Source organism: Scomber japonicus, chromosome 19 (genome assembly GCF_027409825.1).
Source record: "Scomber japonicus isolate fScoJap1 chromosome 19, fScoJap1.pri, whole genome shotgun sequence".
NCBI classification, from domain to species: domain Eukaryota; kingdom Metazoa; phylum Chordata; class Actinopteri; order Scombriformes; family Scombridae; genus Scomber; species Scomber japonicus.
In genome coordinates this window covers 11,472,419-11,491,620 of record NC_070596.1, presented here as the reverse complement: position 1 = coordinate 11,491,620, position 19,202 = coordinate 11,472,419, and the positions used below count along the sequence as shown (strand labels likewise).

At 39.6% G+C, this 19,202-nt stretch overlaps 1 protein-coding gene across 1 annotated transcript in view; it reads right to left on the bottom strand.

Annotated features, from left to right (window-relative positions):
* The window catches only part of LOC128380448 (A-kinase anchor protein 2), a 74,352-nt gene that overhangs the window by 16,976 nt on the left and 38,174 nt on the right, over positions 1–19,202 (bottom strand). Inside the window, exon 8 of the mRNA XM_053340262.1 lies at positions 12,062–12,144. Coding sequence (XP_053196237.1) covers positions 12,062–12,144 — 83 coding nt within the window. The remainder of the gene's footprint in view (positions 1–12,061; positions 12,145–19,202) is intronic.

The window sequence follows — 19,202 nt, the reverse complement described above, 5'->3', positions numbered from 1 at the left end:
ATGCAAAAATAGACTCAAAAATGAAACCATAAAATCATTAAAATGTCCCCTTTGTAAGTCTGAAGATGAGCTTATTTAGTTTTTAATTTTACACATTTAAATTCATTTCAATGTAAATATTCAAGACCTGGTTTAATCTAATGCACAGTAAGCTGTTAGTGTTGAAGCAATGCCCACAAAGCCCCACAAGGACATTTGGGGACATAACAGTCCACAGCCAAGCCCAACTGTATCAATAAAGCAATGTCCACTCCTGTTCAAGGACTAGCATAATAAAGCTAGTGTGTCTCCTTGCTTACCTCTGGCCAACACACACAAGCACAGTGACGGCATATCGCAACACCGCAAAAGAATAATAAAGAAGGCAATTTTCACCTACCCACTGCCAGAGAGAGTGAAACAACAACCAGACTGAAATCATGTCAAGATGCCGTTTGAGCTTTTTAGTGTGTCACACAGAGGAATGCACTGCACGTCCCAACTCATGGTAACTATTTATGTCCCATTTCGAAGCCTCTCATGACACCACTCACACTCAGACCCCCTGAGACCCTTTTCGTGAAACGACAACAAAGGGCCCGACGGGCGCTGGAGTGAGACTCTCCAGGCTGAATACTAATGCTACACTTGCATACACACACACAACGTTCACAGATGGAGAGCTCTTTTTAAACAGAAAGGTCTGTAGTCAGAGAGTGTGACCAGTGGTGTACACAAGCTCTCCAAGCACAGAGTAAGCGAGCCAGACGAACGCTCCCTTACACAAGTACAGGAATAACTGGGACAAAACAGCATCTAGCAGCGACACTGAACAGCCATCCATTATTAGTTATGTCTTGGACTGAGCACAGCGCACCACACAACTGTATTTTTAACTGGAGCCCAGATCTGTGTGTATAATAATAATAATTCATACTGTGAAAGTAAAACAAACTGTACTTTGCTGGGATGGCTGCCTGGTGAAATGGTGCTCTGTGTGTGTATTATGTGACCGTTAATGCACAGCAAGGCGGTCACGGTTGCAAAATAAGATCATTTTAAAAACCTTTCACAAAAAACACAGGTCACCCCGATCACCCTGAATGCCCTGTTTTGGCAAGCTGCGCATTACACTGCTTGTACACAAAGACAATGACTTCTGCCGGCCGGAAACCAAGAAACAGCTATCAATCCATGGAATAGAAAAAGGGAATTTGGAAAACTGAAAAAATATCCATGTGAACATAAATGCAATTTTGAAAGAAACAGCTGACATTTGGAAGTTTTGCATCAAATTAGATTGGAGGACTCATATCTATTTGATTCCTGCCACTCAGCACAATGATCAGTCTGAGACATGTTTAGACTAACTGCTTTGACCATGTTTTTGACTCGTTCCCTGTTTAATCCTACTGCAGCTGAACACATCATTTCTGTCATTTGTTATCAGTGATTGTCCAGCTCCAGAGGAAATAAAAAAATGTGACCATTGAAAAAGTTTTCTTAAAAGTGCCCCCCCCCCCTTCCCTTCCTTTCCTCACCCTCTCCTGGTTATGTAACAGTCCAGCTCAGCCCCGCTGTTAAACCAGCAGGACACAGTACTTGCTGTCAACTATCATTCCCTTTGTTTCACATCACATCATACACACACACACACACACACACACAACATGCAACGCGACTATTAAATGACCACAACCGTTTCAATACACCACCCTGGAAGAGTATAATAACTCACAGATCCAGTCTTACAGGCACTGAACAAACAAATGCAAGACTGTATAGAACTGACCGTGATGGAAGAAATAAGAGGAGCATTGTGCAGGAAATAAGCAAAGGACGAACATGAAAGAACAAATCTTCACTAGAGGAGGAGGGGACACTCAGATGGCTGTGTGTGTATGTGTGTGTGAGTTTGTGTGCGATTGAAGAGAAAGCCACTGAGCATATAATTGTAATCCTTTCCCAGCATGAATCAGCCCATTTTAGCATTTTGTCCCACAGGACTCTAAATGCCACAGGGACCACACACTGAGGCTAACTGGCTAACAGGCCAGCAGGCTAAAGGTTCTGAATATAATATAATCATCTAAAGCAAAAATAATGTGAGGGGCCATTAGCTTCATGCAAAATGTGGTGGCTTTTTTATTTTTTTATTTATTTTTTTTATTTGTTTTGTTTTGTTTTTATAGCAATTTCACACACAAATTGCTGGTTTATTTTTTCTATCATCCAAACAGAAATATCACAACAATCCAGGCTGCCTCCTTGTTGCCAACGAACAACGTGGTCAATCTTTTTCGGCCAGTCACACATTATCATTATGACTATGAATCAACCCGTGACTGTTGATGCTACACATGCAGCAATAAATCTGCTCAAATCAGCAGTTCAAATTTAGCATGGCATTAAATGCACTGTTTGAGCCAAAGATTAGTGATTTACATTACAGCATTGAGCTTTCACTGGTGGAGCTACATTTAGACAGCTTGACACACACCTAACAAAACACACCACAGGCAAGCTAATTAGTTGATTTGTTATCACTGAATGTCACTGATTGGATGGCATAATTTGCAGAACTTAGACTTCATGGTAGAGCTAACATGATATTAGTTCTAAAATAATGACATCATCCATGTCTGAAATACAAATAAAAGTTCAGTGAGTACTCAACTCAATCTACAGAAATCACACTACAATGGCTAAAATTGACTACTATTATAGTGTGTCTGACCTTATCATCCATCACCAGCGTACTCCTCTCCGGCGTGAGTTGATTGATCATGTAACAGACTGGCATTTGCACTGATTCTAGAAATAGCATCCCATCCATAGCGTTTGACACTGCATGGTTTCTGACCCGGCCGGAGCAGCACATAAAATAATTATAAAAGACCTGAAAAGCATTCGTTTATACCCGATCATCAGACAAAGCACACATCAGTGCTGCTGCTGCTGCTCTGAGAGAATTAACCTCTTCCCAGTGTTAGCTTATAGCATTAACTAGCTCTGTTCAGCCTCACACTGAGAAGAGTAATGTGTTAATCACCTGTCTATTTCAGGAAACCAGCTCATTAGCCTGCAGTATTTAAACAGGAAGGAGGCTTCACACAGGAAGACAACAGCCCATGTGACAGAAAACATGCCTAAGCAGTATTTACAGGGAAATATAGTGATTACAGTATTTCTATTTTTCTCCACATGAGCACTATTTTTAGTAATAATAAATATTGTGCAGTTAAGTAAGTATTTTGAAATGTGGTAGCACTCATTTCGAGCTCATTTTAAGTTCAATACCATCTGAGTGGAAATGAAAAGATTGATATTTATTAAAAAAAGCACAGTTAGAAGGATCATTACCTGAGATAAAACACTTTAGTGAGCATCATATTGAATTATTCCAGTGTCCATGCTTGTGTACATTTTAAAAATATAACCCCCCCCCCTCCCCCTCCCAGTAAATTCATATCATCAAATAACAAACAAAGTATGTGTTACCATACTTGAGTAGATCTTCCCAAAGGCTTGACGTGACACTTAACCATTAATACTTCACCTCTTGAAGTGTTGACCTTCGCCCAAAAATCCAAATCCTAACCTTTAAGAAAAACTCCTTCTCGGATCCTATTACACAGCATCAGGCTGTGACGGTCAGTACATTCCATGAGTTATTTTATGATTAAGCTTTGTAATTTAATGTCTTGGTGTTCCCGGATTTGTTGTAATTCCCCACCAACCTTCCATATACCCACAGGAATATCCCTAAATCATTATTCATCCAGCTGAGAGAGCAACTGTGATCATGATAGCAGCAGTAAGTACACAGAGTGAGTTTCACAGTTGGTTAGAAAAAAAAAAGAAAAAAATCCTGCACTCCTGCCCGCAAATCTGTCTGCCACCACATCCCAAAGGAAATATAAGACACATGTACTCCTTACAGATGTTTCTTAAGGCAATGGAAACAAACAGTGGATCCTTTTTTTTTTTTATGGATCACGTCTTCCAGTCTTGAATAGTTGCGAGTGACTTCCCACAGCGACAGATACAAACCAGATGTTGAAACATCAGACTTCAGAGCAACATATTGTTTACAAATCAGATGTGGATTAGAGGATGGCAATTTTGTTGAGTTTCATTGAGACAAACTGAAATGAAACTGAGACTTTATTTGGTTCTGTATTCAGAGACATGTTATTTGCTGGAAGCCCAGAAATAATAATCTCTTATATTAGAAAATTCCATTCTGTGCTCATAACACAGTGATGACCAGTGTTACTAGTATTAATGTAAGATATCCCTCACCTACAGCTTTTGTTTAGGGTCTTCTAGGATCCCAGTCTCCTTGTAAACCTTTTACTGTGCTCACTGTACAAACTGACTGCTCTTTGTCTTCTGACATGGATTTCCTCTTGGCAGGATACGATGAAAAAATATTTTCATTCAAGTAATTTATCAAACATGCCAAAAATCCTCCAACTCTGCTGTTCATGTAAATTGAATATATTTGGATTTTGGACTGCTTGATTGAATCAAACAAGCTATGTGAAGATGATACCTTAGGTTTTGGGAAGTTGTTCTGGGGATTCCTTGCTATTTTATTAATGCAATAATCAACAAATTAACTGAAAATAAAAACTATCAATTGAACCTCGGCCATTAAACAAAACAAAATTATAACCCTAAAATAGACCCTTGAAGAAGAAGAAGAAGTGCTAGTTGGACAACATGACCTCACTTCCTAAAAATGCCCTGACTTTGAGGGTCCACCACTTGAATGGGTTCTCACTGGAATAAGGAACAACAACACCCACGCAGACGACGGCGCCCCGAGCCCTGCTCTCACATTCTGTAACATCTAAAGCACAAATGGCATTCTGACATTCCAGTCTCAGTCTGGAATGTGATAAAAAGAGACTTGCACAGCTTTTCACCACCAAAACACAGCATGGTGTTACAAGATGAAGTCCTGACACGAGGGGTCAAACCTCCCTTCTGACTTCCCGGAACTACAGATAAATATTTATGCTCTGAATTAAATCAAATTGTTTATGATAACTAAATCTTGCTCTCTCTCTCTCTCTCTCTCTCTCTGCTCCTGTCAGAAGACTATAATCCAATTTATAATTTTTTAAACTTTGAAATGTTCTGTTCAAAGATTTGGCCCTGCATTTTTTCATTGTGAATGTTTGCTGTAAACACAGTATTTATGCTAGCAGCTGGTTTGCGCTTTGCTTTGTGTGAAATCAATGACTTCTGTTGCACAGCACAACAATAGTCGGTGGATGCTGTGGACAATAGTGGGTGGCGGAGGTTGTGTAATGGTGGCCATCACATGGCAGGCTTGTATTGTTGCGTTTCCTGCATCCCTCCAGTTCTCTTCCTCTGTGGTACACAAATATCAAAACATTGGACAAAATGCTTTCCTAAGATGGAATGCGACAAAAAAATGACTCTTTGACCTTGTCAAGTGCTTCATTCAAACATTTTTCTTTCATTGTCATTTTCAAAGCATTATGAGCCCCAGCTTAATATCGTAGTGGTTACTTTGAACTATTATGAACTGGGTGGAGACAAATGTCTGTAACCAACCTTGATCCTGACCTTAATTACACCAATCCTATCCTCTGAATCACCGCCCACATCTCACATTTCTTTCAGCCATTCAAATAGTTTGGTTGGTGTATCCTGTACGCTGCTTTGTACGTAAAACCAAGAATGAAGTCATTTTCTTGTGCCAGAGCCAGAATCCAATCCAAACTAAACTGGCAACAATGATGACATCAACACAGCTTTACAATGACTTATTTAACTGACTGACATGACTAACTTGAGTTATAGTACTGCTCCACCAAATAATGTGGAAAAGATCAATATGTCAGTCACTCCTGATTTCATTTCTGTAAACAGATATCTGCATAGGAATGTAGAATTGGTCAGCAATGGGACAGGATTTTGGTATCAGAAGTGATCAAGTTTCAGTTTGTGTTCTCAGTCATATTGACCAATTGTGTTTGAGTGGACTTTAGTTGGTTTTGGCAAGTAAGCAGGCCATGAGGAAAGCATAAGAGGTTGAATGCAATCTTGGACCCCATCGTCTATTGTCTGACGATGATTTAGCTTTTTAAAACCTTTCTCTGCATTCATATATGTATACCTGCATATAGAGATTAGCCAAAATGTCATCTACACTATCTCAAGTTGCTAATCAGACTGTAAACAAAGACTGGTGCATGGAAGAGGAAGTCTTGGCCTGGATATCTATTATCCTCACCAGACGCCCTGAAATATTGGCTGTTGCCTACAGAGGCTAAATTGTCATCAGTTAGCTTGCTGATGGCTTGTGAGATTGCTTCTGATTAATTGGGGAGAAAAAATGGCAATGTAGTCTCATTCATTTGAAAGGCAAATATTAAAATCATCTCTAACCTAATACCCAATGGCAACACCTATGACCAAATTTCAGGTATTACACATTATTGTGCATTTCCATTGTCACTGATACAATTTCTTCCATGTTGTCATGGAAACTTATTACAACTGTATTACCAAAGATGTTATGAAAAATAAACAGGAAACACTGTGTTCCTTCAACACTTTCAGCTGTCATCCACTCCCATGGGCTACACAAAAATAGCCACTAAGTGTCATTCACACTCCAAAGAACTACTTAAAATTCCAGCTTGTTCAGACTTGCACAAACATGAAGAGGCTTTGTTTAAATACTGGGGAAATCATTATCAAGCCACAGTCTGAGCTAGCCTGTGGGACACTCACATGACACGCTTTCCTATGACTATGACTATGACTATGACCCAAGCCACATGTATTCTTGTCCTATTTGTGTCATCCACTCATTGTCAGCTGACCACACAAACATATTACATTTGTGAAGTGGGTTAGGGTTAGTATTAGGTGACGGCATATACAGGTAGGGGTAAAACTCAAAACACACTGCAATCGTGTAACATTACATCAACGACATTGAATCTATGACTGTAAGGTTTGGGACTTCATCCAATAACACAAGGCTGCAGGGTATCGGTCTCTTCCTGGAAAGCAGCCAGTGGAGGCACATCAACAGATTGGCCATTGAAAGGCCATCAGCCAGTTAATGTCAACAACACTTGGAGCCGTGTGAGGCTGAACAGACTTCCTACCAGCATCCTAAACCCCCCCCCCCCCCCCACCCCTCACTCACCATGCATTCTCCGCTCTGGCAACCCCCATTACACACACCTGCACCGCCCTTTATCTCTCCTTGTACCCATTGTCTCTTGTCATCGCACCGCTCCGTCTCTCTCATCCCGTCTCCTTCATTCCCATTTCCACCTCCTGTGCGGCATTATCAACCACCCAGCTGTTATGTAACCTGTAATTATATGTGTGTATGTGTGTGCATGTGTGTGCATGTGTGCTTTCTGGGAAGAGGGAGCGGTTTGAGGGAAGAAGCCATCATTGATAACTTTGTTGTTCCTGTCAATGTGCTGTAGGTGCTGAGAGCGTTGGGGATGGAAAATGTACCGCCAACACACACACAAACAGGCCTGACTGTCTCAATGGGACGTTCAGTATATGGCAGGTACCTCCTGTCATTGACTATCTAATCAAATTGGAGAGCTGGCCGTGATTTTTCTGTCCCCAGGCCTAGTGGAGGTATTGGCAAACACTCTGCCTGAATTGGCAGTTTGCTTTACTCTTATTTCCAGAATCAGCAAGCAATTTCAAACAGTGACAAAACAAAATGATGAGTGTGGCTGATGAGCTATTCTAAATAGAGTTAGAGTTGGGGCAATAAAAACAGCCCGAAACCTCCACCACAATCTCATCAACCCTCAGATTTAATCTCACCAATCAAATGTTGAGCCATGTTCCCCAATGAAGTTAATTGCCTCAAGTGGATGCTCCAAATATATGTATCTCAAAAAGTGCTTTAACATACAGATTGCCCATTCTGTGCCATGATGTTGATAAAAATTCTGAAGAAAACTGATCTAACTGCTTTTGCCTCCTTGCTTCTTCTTGGCAGGCGGCTGCATTTGCTTTTCTTACAGACACTGCTGTGTAAACCGCTTACAAAAATAAATAAAGCTGTCCAAGATTTACCCGAAATGAAGACATCTCTTTACAGAGAGACTAGAAGACTGTTCATAGAGACATGCCTGATTTCTGGAGCCTCCATCACCCCTTCAGTATTGCACTGGTCAGCTGCATGCAGGCAAAATGTCAGTAACTCTACAGTGAGGTGAAATCAATCAGCAGGGATTGAAAGTGATGTGAAGACAAGGTCATGGTAAGTTGTTTTTCCCCCAGTGGCTTCTTGACTTCAAGTTATTTTGACACTGGGAAGATTCACTTTCCTTTAAAAAAACAGAATGTGGTGGGTGTATATAACTAGAATATTTCAGCACCATGAGTGTGCATTTTCAGATATTAGTCAGCAAATAGCTATAACACTGAGCTACACAGAAAAAAAAGATTAAATCTCTAAGATACTTCTTCTAAACTGAAAAAATGCCTCTGGTGCTTTCATCCAGCAACAAGAGGACAGAAAACAGCAAATAAGATCCAGCTTGGCAATGTCCATCCCTCATTTAGCATGGACATTGTCAAAGTGTGCTACCAAAGAAATGCAAGTTGCTTGGCAACACCAGCAGGATGAAGAAAAAGACAAGAAAATCTGGAGAACATTAATAAAGTCTGACTTCAGGTGGCTTGCTCTGGACATGTGCCAGCTCTGTATTTGGTTTGATCCCATGCCACTTTTCTGACACACATGCACATTTATGACTGATGCTACTTCCCACCTTTTTGCAATATCCAAAAGGCAACGAGTGCTTTTTGGCAGGGGCGAGGCTGAAAGTGTGTGCACTGCAACTTGAACATGATGTTGAAGTTTTATCAAATGTTTTTAAAAGAGCAAGATGGTTTAGCTAAACTGCCTGTCAGCCTAACAAATACAATACAAGTAATGTTTAATGAACACAAGATAACGAGGCACTATGTCACCAGATAAATGGGGAAAACAGACAGGACCAAATCAATCTGAGTACACAGTAAATCTACAACATAACAATGTTTTTGGTGTGCAGTACCAACAATACAGTATCCCTGCCTCTGCTAAGTCATTCAGCCTGTGTGCATGACGAAATCCAGGTTAAGGTCATTCCTATATCTAGGTTAAAGTGATGTAGAGGAGGAGGAGGAGAAGAAGAAGGAGGAGGAGGAGCACAGAGAGAAAGAGAGATGTAGAGGCTACTGCAGCAAGCAGTCTGGTCCACTGACCTCCTTTGGCTGTCTTTCTCTCTGGAGAGGAGGGTGCAGTATCCAGTGTCCTCCCCACTTTAAAGCTAATCAGTGTAATTACAGCCTCTGTTTCTATTAGCCAGTAAAACACACACAACCTTCCCTCAGCATGCAAAAAAAGCCCAATAGACCCCCAGCTGACACACACACACACTCCAACTACAGGCTATACTTTCACTCAATCCCTTCCAATGAGTTTTTCTTGACTGCATCTTCAGTTAACATACAGAGGTTCTATTAACAGTTATCAGTCAGACTTTAGCTTTAAATCAATCTACCTGTGTGGAGAAGGAGCGACGCGCTGATCCCCAGGAGCTCCTTACGGCCGACTAGTTATCAGCTAATGACCGGGACAGGATTAGTTTTTATCGGCGGAGGCGTAACCGATCTGCTGGCCCTTACTTCTTCTTGTTCTTCCTTTGTCTTCCTCTTCTTAAACGTTCACCTTTAAAAAGAAAACGAGTCCGCAGCTGCTGCACCACCGGCCGGCCGGACGTTAGATGTAACAAACGGAGAAGAGAGGTAGCTGAACGGATGCACGCAGTACTTTAATGACGGTACCGGCAGCCTCTGACTGAGATGACATTGAGCTCCTTTTACGCGCCAGCTTTTCCAACCGGCTGTTCCCTCCTCCTCTTCCTCTTCTCCTCTGCTCTAGCCCCCCCACCTATCTCTCTCTCTCTCTCTCTCTCTTTTTTTTCTAGGCACGCGCGCTGAATAATGCAGGGCTCGTGAGGTCCCGGGAGTGTTTTCTGTCTTGTTCCAGAGACAATCAGTGAGCGAGCCACTGGCGCGAGCACCAGCCTGCACAATGAGGCCGGCGCGCGCTGATCAGGTTACCCCATGCACTGCCTTTCATTCATTTCATTCAGCTGCAAAACAATCTGACTGCAGCCCAGTCATGCCCCCCCCCCCCCACCCCACCCACAATCCTGCTTCTGTACCCCATCTCTCTGCCCCCCCATCGACCCCCCCACTCAAATGTGCTCAGGTGGCTTTTTCCAGACAAACAAAAACAAACTCAGAAGCCTCCAGAACTGGCAGAGGTAAACTAGCTTACATTTACTCACCTACTATACTTAAGAACAACTTTACATAGTTCATTTATAGTATATGCCTTCATAGGCCTGTACAACCTGGGAAAAGCTTGTATTACAAACCAGGAGTGTGGAGTCAAAAGTGTCAAATGGTATTATCAGACAGGGAGACATTTGAAAAGACTGTTATCTTGCATTATGAGAAGTGTAGGACTCAAGACAGGATTTGATTTGACCATTCTTCCTTCAGTCCTTCAGCATCTCAGCTTTATGGAAATATGGTTTACTAGTTAGCGGATAAAAGTTTACTTAAAAAACAAAACAAAATGAATAAATATGATGTAAATGTCTTTAATGTATCAGTAATAATAATGCAATACTAATCATATAATAACACTCAAAGGGGTCATTCTGTATAATGAATAGGCCTACTTTTACTTTATGCACATTCTGCTTATGTATACATACTTTTATTGACAAAACTTTTACTGGTAATGGAGTTGTTTGTTTGTTTGTTTGATATTGTAGTGTTACTACTTTTGCTTAAATAAAAGATCAGAGTGAGAAATTGAATAAAAAATAATCAAATATTAAGTTAAATGAATACATAAATATTACTGAACAGCATGGTTGTGTGCCAAAAATACAGAAAATTATATATCAATATGTGAAACATAGAAAAATAAAATGTACTATATGAGAATAATATAGCCACAATAAACTTAAACCTCACCACACTACATGACCAGATATAACTCCCCATAGGAATGTTAAAGTACAGCATTAAATTGATACTATAGAAGGTTAAAAAAAAAAAGTACTGTAAGATAAATGTATCATTAAGTATCACAAATATAATGTAAATTCCCTTAAGGGATATAATGTGGTAGAACACAAAACAGGCAACTGCCTCAGGGCTCCATAACTTTCAGGTGCTTACGGTCTGTCTGTAGTTAACTGAAATCTTCTTTCAAAATATGCCTCACTAAATCACCATGTGAACTGGAGAGCTGCCAAAACTAGCTTTAAGACCTTCAATATTTCATTACTTTACTTACATTGTATATTACTCAATTCATTTGTGTATAATTAAATTACCACACAGCATATCTGAGGCCAGGTAGCATTCCAGCATAACTGTACATAATGCACAAGAGGTGGGTTCATGTTTGCCCCAGGGGCCCCCCTGCAGGTACAGTGGATGGAAATACCAGAAATTACAGTAAAGTTATATTGAATTTACTGCTGAATGCCATAATCAAGATAGAAGTATTACAGCATACAAAGAACTCACAGTTCCACCATGACCATATTCTCAGTGGTCATGTTGCTCTTCCTATGATTTGTGATTCATGTTGTTTTTGAACTGACAAACAAACATACACACACTGCCACACACACACACACCATTTTAGTGAGTGGATAATGGAAATCATAGCTTGAAAGCCTGTAATTCTCTGTAAAAGGCGAACAAATAGTTCCCTCTTTATAACATCTTTATGAAAGATAATCTTGTAGATAGTGTCCTGGTGTTGTCTGAGCCATGTTTTGCAGGAGGTGGTGGTCTTCCCTTATTCTTTTAATGTCAAACAAAGATTTCTGGCAAATGTGAATACATTATGTGTAGAATATCTTACCGTGCCCACACTATATAGTGTAGTTATGGGGGTAAAACATCTGTGCCAGACTGTAAAGGATTCAAATAATTACATTATTAGATACACACAAATACTACTCACCATGGCAGTGTGAGGATGTCTGGTTGGAATTGGAGCTTGATACCCATTTGCTGTTGTCACGGCAACCCCTGGTGTTTGGTAGCCTATGATTTAAAAAAAAGATTAGTTATTGTTACCAACTGTCATCTCTGTTAATCATCATCCTCTTCCATATTCATTTGCCCCTGTGGGTGATCTATAAGTATGTCAGTGTACTATCTCTTACAGACTTTTTCATTAACTCAAAAAAAGTCATGTTCTGGCTCTATATCTGATTTTGAAATGAGCGTCTTACAACCTAACAGGTTGGATTCTTGCAAATGAGGTGAAGACATGAGAATCTGCCTGTCCTCCATGTGTAAATCTGACACTATGAGAAGCTAATGATGCAAACATGCATCTGACATCTGTAAATGTGATAATATTAGCAACTAGAGATCTGTATTGGCACTGCCTGCATGTATACCAGTGTGGTGGGCTGTAAATCAGTAAATGTGTAAACATTGTGTAACATTGTGTGTGTAAACACATTTACAGCTTTGATTCAGTAAGCCATTCAGTTATCAGTATTCTCTTTAATCCAAAAAGAGACGATGAATATGTACTTCTATCTCGGTCCTATTCTTTGCTTCAGCACTGACCCAGTTCCACCTCGAGTAGTCAAGTCCATCAGATTTTCTATTTGATCTTGTCAACCTCCTGACACCAACTGTCACTGCAACTGAAAGAGCTGTCCGAGTTGAAAAGTAGAACATATTTATTTTGATCTACAACTGTAGAAAGACAGTGGTTAGCCATAAAGAAGTGGTGGAAGTAGCAGCAGCAGAAACAGTGGTAGCAGAAGCTCGTGGTTGTAGTAGTACTTTTACCCTACCGTACTACAATTTCAAGGTCATTTTACTTTACTTTAGTATTTTCATTTCATGCTACTTTTTCAGGGGGAAATTGCCTCATTTTTACTCCATTACATTTATTTGCAGCTTTGGTTACTAGTTAGTATGCACTTTAAGATATTAAATACACAATGTATTATGAGTCAAAAAAATTATATTATCCAACATTAAATTATTTAAACAGTCATGCATCAGTAGTCATGATATAAATACAGTACGAGTCAAACATCTGGAAACACTTTCCCATTCACTTTAATGAGCAAGTGTGTTCAAACTTTTGACTGATCTGTATAGATGTTGTAACACAAGCCACTCTGTATAATGAGTGCTTTTACTTATCTAACTTAACTGAATTACTGTATTATTTGTTTATAAGTACATTTAGCTGATAATACTTACATATTTTTACTTACAATAAGAATTATTTTCAATATTAGATTGATAGTCATACTGATATTTTTTGCAATCATATTATTAGTAATAGTGGTGGCAGTAATAGTAGCATTATAATAGGTTGTACAACTTTAGCCTATGAAACCTTTTACCAAGATACCAGAAAAATATGACTTGGCCATGAAATCATCTTATTATTGTACTCTGATGGAACTATCATCAGTGCAGATGAGATACTGTACATGCAGCCTAGAGCAGTCCAAATCACAGTGCTATGAAGTAAGCCTATGATACAATGTTCCACTGTAGCGTGCATTATCATCTTGTCACGTGCGTCTGAAACTGTGTAATAATAATCTGCAGTCATATTTTCTGTTACACACCAGGCTGTCATTATCTAACAATAAATGTATTAGTGTTTATTATCAAGGAAAACACACCCATCCGGCTGAGAGAGAGAGAGGGAGGGTGTTGTGGCCTAAATGATAATTCTGTTTTCAGCCATGATGTCTCTAACATCATCATTTATCACCTTGTGTCATGTATTCCAAGGAAGTGTGTGACATGTTTGTGTTGTTCCCTCCCTGGTGTGTTATTCAAGAACATTAACACTCAGTCCACCATCCAAGATAGATGCACATAGGATAGGATATCGTAGGAAAGATGAGCTAGTACAACTGATAAATGCAAATTAAATCTCTAAATGATTTTGTTTGCGTTGCACAGGTCGCTAATGTACTGCTCTGAACTATCCTGTACACAGTATTCTTGTGTGCTCAGTTAATTGTTGTCAAGTCATCCGTGGCATCAGTAAAGTTAGATGAGTTGGCATGCAGTGAGTGTTGGTGCAATGTTGTATGATTTCTCACAGAATTTATTAATGGTGCCAGGGATCGCCTCAGACCTCCTGCAAAACTAGGACATGGGGGGATCTTTATAAATTGATCCAAGTATCTATTTATACTGTTTTCATTCCTATGTACCTTTATATCTACTTTCTCCCTATTTTCTTTTCTTTAACACCATTCATACATTCATTCTTTCCTTCCTGCTCCCTACCTTCCTGAATACGCCCAGTACTTACCTTCCTTCTCTATATTCTTGCAGTGTGTAAGCTCATTAGATACCACAGACACAGTACAAGCCCCCACAGGACTGTTGCAGTAATATTAGAGTGATTATTTTTTCAGGAGCAGCAGCAAGTCATCCTCAAAGAGATTATAGTATGAATTTTGCACTGCACCCTGCTCCTAGTGCTTGTACAACCATCCTATACTCTTGTCTTTAATGTTTCCAACAGGAACAGACTGAGACCTTGCTGCAAATGACCCAATTTAAGTTAGTGAGCAACTACCTGCACAGGTGCAGAACCTTTAAAGAATACCCATGAGGTTATCATTTAAGCTATATTGTGATATCTACGTAGCTAAATTCATGACTTGATATTCTTTTTTTTTTTTTTTTTAAAGTATATTTTTTTGGGCTTTTTTGCCTTTAATGTACAGGACAGTGGAGAGAGACAGGAAACAGGCAGAGAGAGGGGGAATGACACGCATAAGACCACTCGGCTCGGGATTCGAACCGGGGTCACCTGCAACGAGGACTGTAGCCTCAACACATGGGGCGGGAGCGCTACCCGCTGAGCTATGCCCAACCCCATGACTTGATATTCTAACAAAATTGATTTAATTGTGTTTCTGCAAATTTTCTGCATTCCATTCAAGTTTAATATTCCTGTGCCGTGTGTGCCAGTCGATCATATTTTATAAACTTAAATGATATATTGCATGTAGGCCTATCTAGTAAATATTAAACTAATACTGTCTACATATTATCAGCATATAAGTATAGTAATTGTGTAAACCTGACACTAATTTCTAAGTCATTATGAGTGTGGGCTTTGCTTTAGTCTTGCTCTAGTTTAGTCGGTGGCTTATTTGGATACGAATACATGACTCTTTAGTATATTGGACATAAACATAACATACTGAATGAGATAAGAGTTTTATAACTTTAACTCAGGTATTCTGGTGCAACTTTGCAAAACATGAATGCCCTCTTCTTTATCTTATTCACAGTGATTAATTACCTTAACTGGTAGAATCACAATTATGTATTTGTGTGTAATTGGTTTGGGTTTCTTTTTTTTTATTTGAGTGAGTGAGCCCACAAGCTCATTGCACAATGCATGCATGTCAAATTTGTTTCAATCACCTTTAAAGAGAAACAAATTATATTGGCCTATTGCACCCTAAACTCAGCCCTTTAAACCAACTTTGGAATAGGGGACTATTATGTGTCTTATGTGGCTGTTGAACACACTCAGGGCAAATTATCACTTACATGTAAAATGTAAAATGTGTGTGCATGTGTGTGCTTGTTAGTGGCAGTGGGTATTATGACAGATAAGGGGTGCAGTAAGGATAGCTTGTGATCTCTTTGTCAGCAGCCAGTGAAAAAGTGAATGTTAGAGACAGATGGAAAGAACAACAAGCAAGAGACGGCAGGGGAGCACTGGAGAAACTCAGCTTTATTGACCAAAGATAGAGAGAGGATACAGACATCAGAGAGAGAGAGAGAGAGAGCGAGAGAGAGAAAGAGAGCATGTGACAGCGTGAGACTGAAGTACAGAGTGAGCAGTCATAACTATAGAAAGGAAGAGCGAGAGAGAGAGAGAGAGAGGGAGAGAGAGAGAGAGAGAGAGAGAAGGGGGGAGAGAGGAAGAGGAGAGAGAAAAAGAGAGCGTGAACAATAGAAAATGGCTCCTTTTTTGTTTTAACAGTCCATACAACCGTGAGGGCAGGCAGACAAGAAAAAGAGAGACCCCTACAGAGCCAGAGGAGTACTGCAGGCGTGGCAGTGGGGCTGCTAAACTCAAACACGTCTGTTGTTCACGTACAGCTCCTCGCATTACATCAACAACCAGACACACAAACCCAAACAGGCAAACTGGATTGGTCAGGCTCCATTCTTAAAATCAGATTTACTATTTTAAAAATGGTATTTCCTGTTGGAGATACATTTGTATGTGCTTCTTTGCTTTTGTTGCACATCATGTGTGTTTGTGTGTGTGTGTGTGTTTGGCATACACACTAAAACTACACTTTCCAGAGTACATTTCTCTGCATAGTCTCCACACTCTTTAAAACCTCTTTTAAAAACAGTCATGCACTGAATATGTTTTGGCCAATTTGCAACACTAAACATGGTAGTGAATGGAGAATGTTTGTAGTCGACCCTGCTTACACTAGCTAGTAGGCTGCATGTAAACTTAATGAGGGGAAAAAACTACTTGGAAGAAGCATCTTGGTGTTTTTTTTCATGAGATCTGTGGTAGCAAAATCAAACTGAGAGAACAAACAATATACAAACATGGATGTTGTGGAAAGGATTATATGAATTTGGTTGTTTTGTCAATAAAATTATTATTTGGCAGATGAATTTCTACTTTTAGCAACCTTTGAAAAGAAAAATTAATGGAAGTCAATGGCTGCTTGGGAAATCAATCTCAAGACTCTGCAGAAGCATAAAATTAATATGATTTGTAGTTAATATATGCCATGCAAATCCATTGGTAAGATTATGATACTCAGATGCCTTTGAGACCAACTGCAACACATCTGGGAATGGGAGTAGACGTCAAGAGTTAAGAGAGGGTTGGTGGTGGTCAGAAGAGGGGAAATAGTCAGGTGGAGTTAATTGTGAGATTACACACAGCAAAGCAGTGAAGTTAGATAATGAAAATATAAAAAGCTCTCATTTGTGCACTCATACAGTCATCATATGGCATCGTAGGACATCATAACAATGTCTAGTACCCATAATAATAATCTCTAGACCTCTATATAGATGTGGAAAATAAAAGAATCACTAAATAGAATATATAGAGCATATTTACATTCTTTATCTACACAGGAAACCAGACCCCGGGCCCGGTAGTAGCCAATCACACAGCCAGCTGGACTGACTGACAGCAGCAGGGGTGGTCAATCACACTAAAGCATGAACAGTATGTTTGAAGGCCGACCTACAGTTCTGCACTGACGGGACAGTTTAGAGGAGATGCCAAGGAATATGGTCTCTGTCTTTCATTGATTCATTTTATTACTTTAATCAGTACACAGTGCAGAGAAATATGTTCTTTAGTGTAGCGCCTGGATCTGTAAAGCTGTCAAATAAATGGCTAAAGAAAAAGAAAAAGTACTGCGCTCTTTAAAAAGGTTGTCAAGGCTGTTCGGGTACCCCAGTATTACATTAGATTAGGTTTAGATAATGTCTTGAGGTGTTTTACTGTCACATTTTATTAGTTTGTTTTATTTACATGATGCAAATAAGTAGTCTTTGATGAGATTATATTAAAACCCTTCTCTAACTAATATTTTTTGGGTTTGCGGAGCCCCTAACTTTTCATTCTGTCATCTTCAGTCGTGTATCTGGCCCATATAATTTGATCAATCTCAGTCTAATAGCAGATCAAGACTCTGCAGCAAAGTGTAGTCAAATGGCAAAATCTTTCCAGAGTGTCCATTATCTTTCAGCAGAATGAGGATGATTACTGCTTTTGAGAGATTTTCTGAAAACCAGCCATGAAAATGACCTTTAGTTTAATATCGAAATCATGTTATAATGACACCCAGGCCACATTATTTGTAGCACCCTTGTAAACGAGGGCCTGGTTGGTGGCTGTAGCAAGAGCTGGCAGTGTTTTCAGTCTCTTTGAATTGGTAAACAGCATAATAGATCTCTGGTGGCCGTCTGCAATGATTAAACAACTTTTTTGACAAAAAAGATGAACATGAACATTATGTTAGTCTAAAAGCTCATTTGAGCACAGCTGTCGTAGTGGTTATTTAGTATTCTGGTAGTATTGTTAATATTCGTTATTCACATTTTTTTGTGCCCAGCCTGGTTGTGGTAACCCATGTTTATTTTCATAGCTGGAAATCCATGTTCCCTCGCTGCCATAGTGTACTCATTAAGCTGCCGTTAGTTTCCTGTGCTCTTCAGCCTTTACATACACTGGAAAAATTGGCTGTGTAGGTCTTACTGCCTGCCAAAGGTGTTCCACGGCTTCTTATTGGCTGCTGAGTGATAGAATAGGAGGAAATTACCTCAGCAGTGGAATAGCTGGAGTTAATGGACAAAACACCAGACAGAGAGAGAGCGAGAGAGTCCTGTTACTACTAACTACAATGTCAAAACCTCAGTTTCCCACAGAAACTGGCGTCCCAACAATTCAATGGCCTTTTAAGTTTCAAAACAAAAGAAAAATTCAGTTAACAACAGCAAACTAAAATAAAAGTCTTCTATATTTTTTTTCTAATTTTTTTTGTTATGACTATTAATGTGGAAGAATGAAGAGGCACGTGAAGAAACCAAGGCAACAAATACCATCCTCTCCGCCCTGGTCAGACAGAGTCTGTTCAACCCCCCCTTGGGTTGTTTGAGTTCATAGGTTGGGTGTGTGGTTGTTTATGTGTGTATGTGCGTGTGTATGTTGAGACAACAGGACATAATCCAGTAACAGCTGAGAGAAAAGGAAGTGGGAAGAGAAATAAAAAAATAATTGTGTCTGTCTTTTTGAATGTTTTATAAACTGACTTATTAAAGGCGTTGAGTTGATTGTCCTTAGAGCCAGACACTGTTTGGTTAGACAGTATGGCAATGTGACTGATTGTCCGTAAAGTCTTATTGACCACTGAGAGGAGTTTTATATTACCTGGTTTAAGCTATTTGGCAACAAACATCAATTTTCTCCATTTATCTGTCTTTTTTCATAAATATAGCAGCATGAAAACAGCTTAATTCCTGCGTATTGATGTCAATTTGAATTTAAGAACTATTGTGTTGTCTGAGGAGACGGGAGGCAGAAAAAG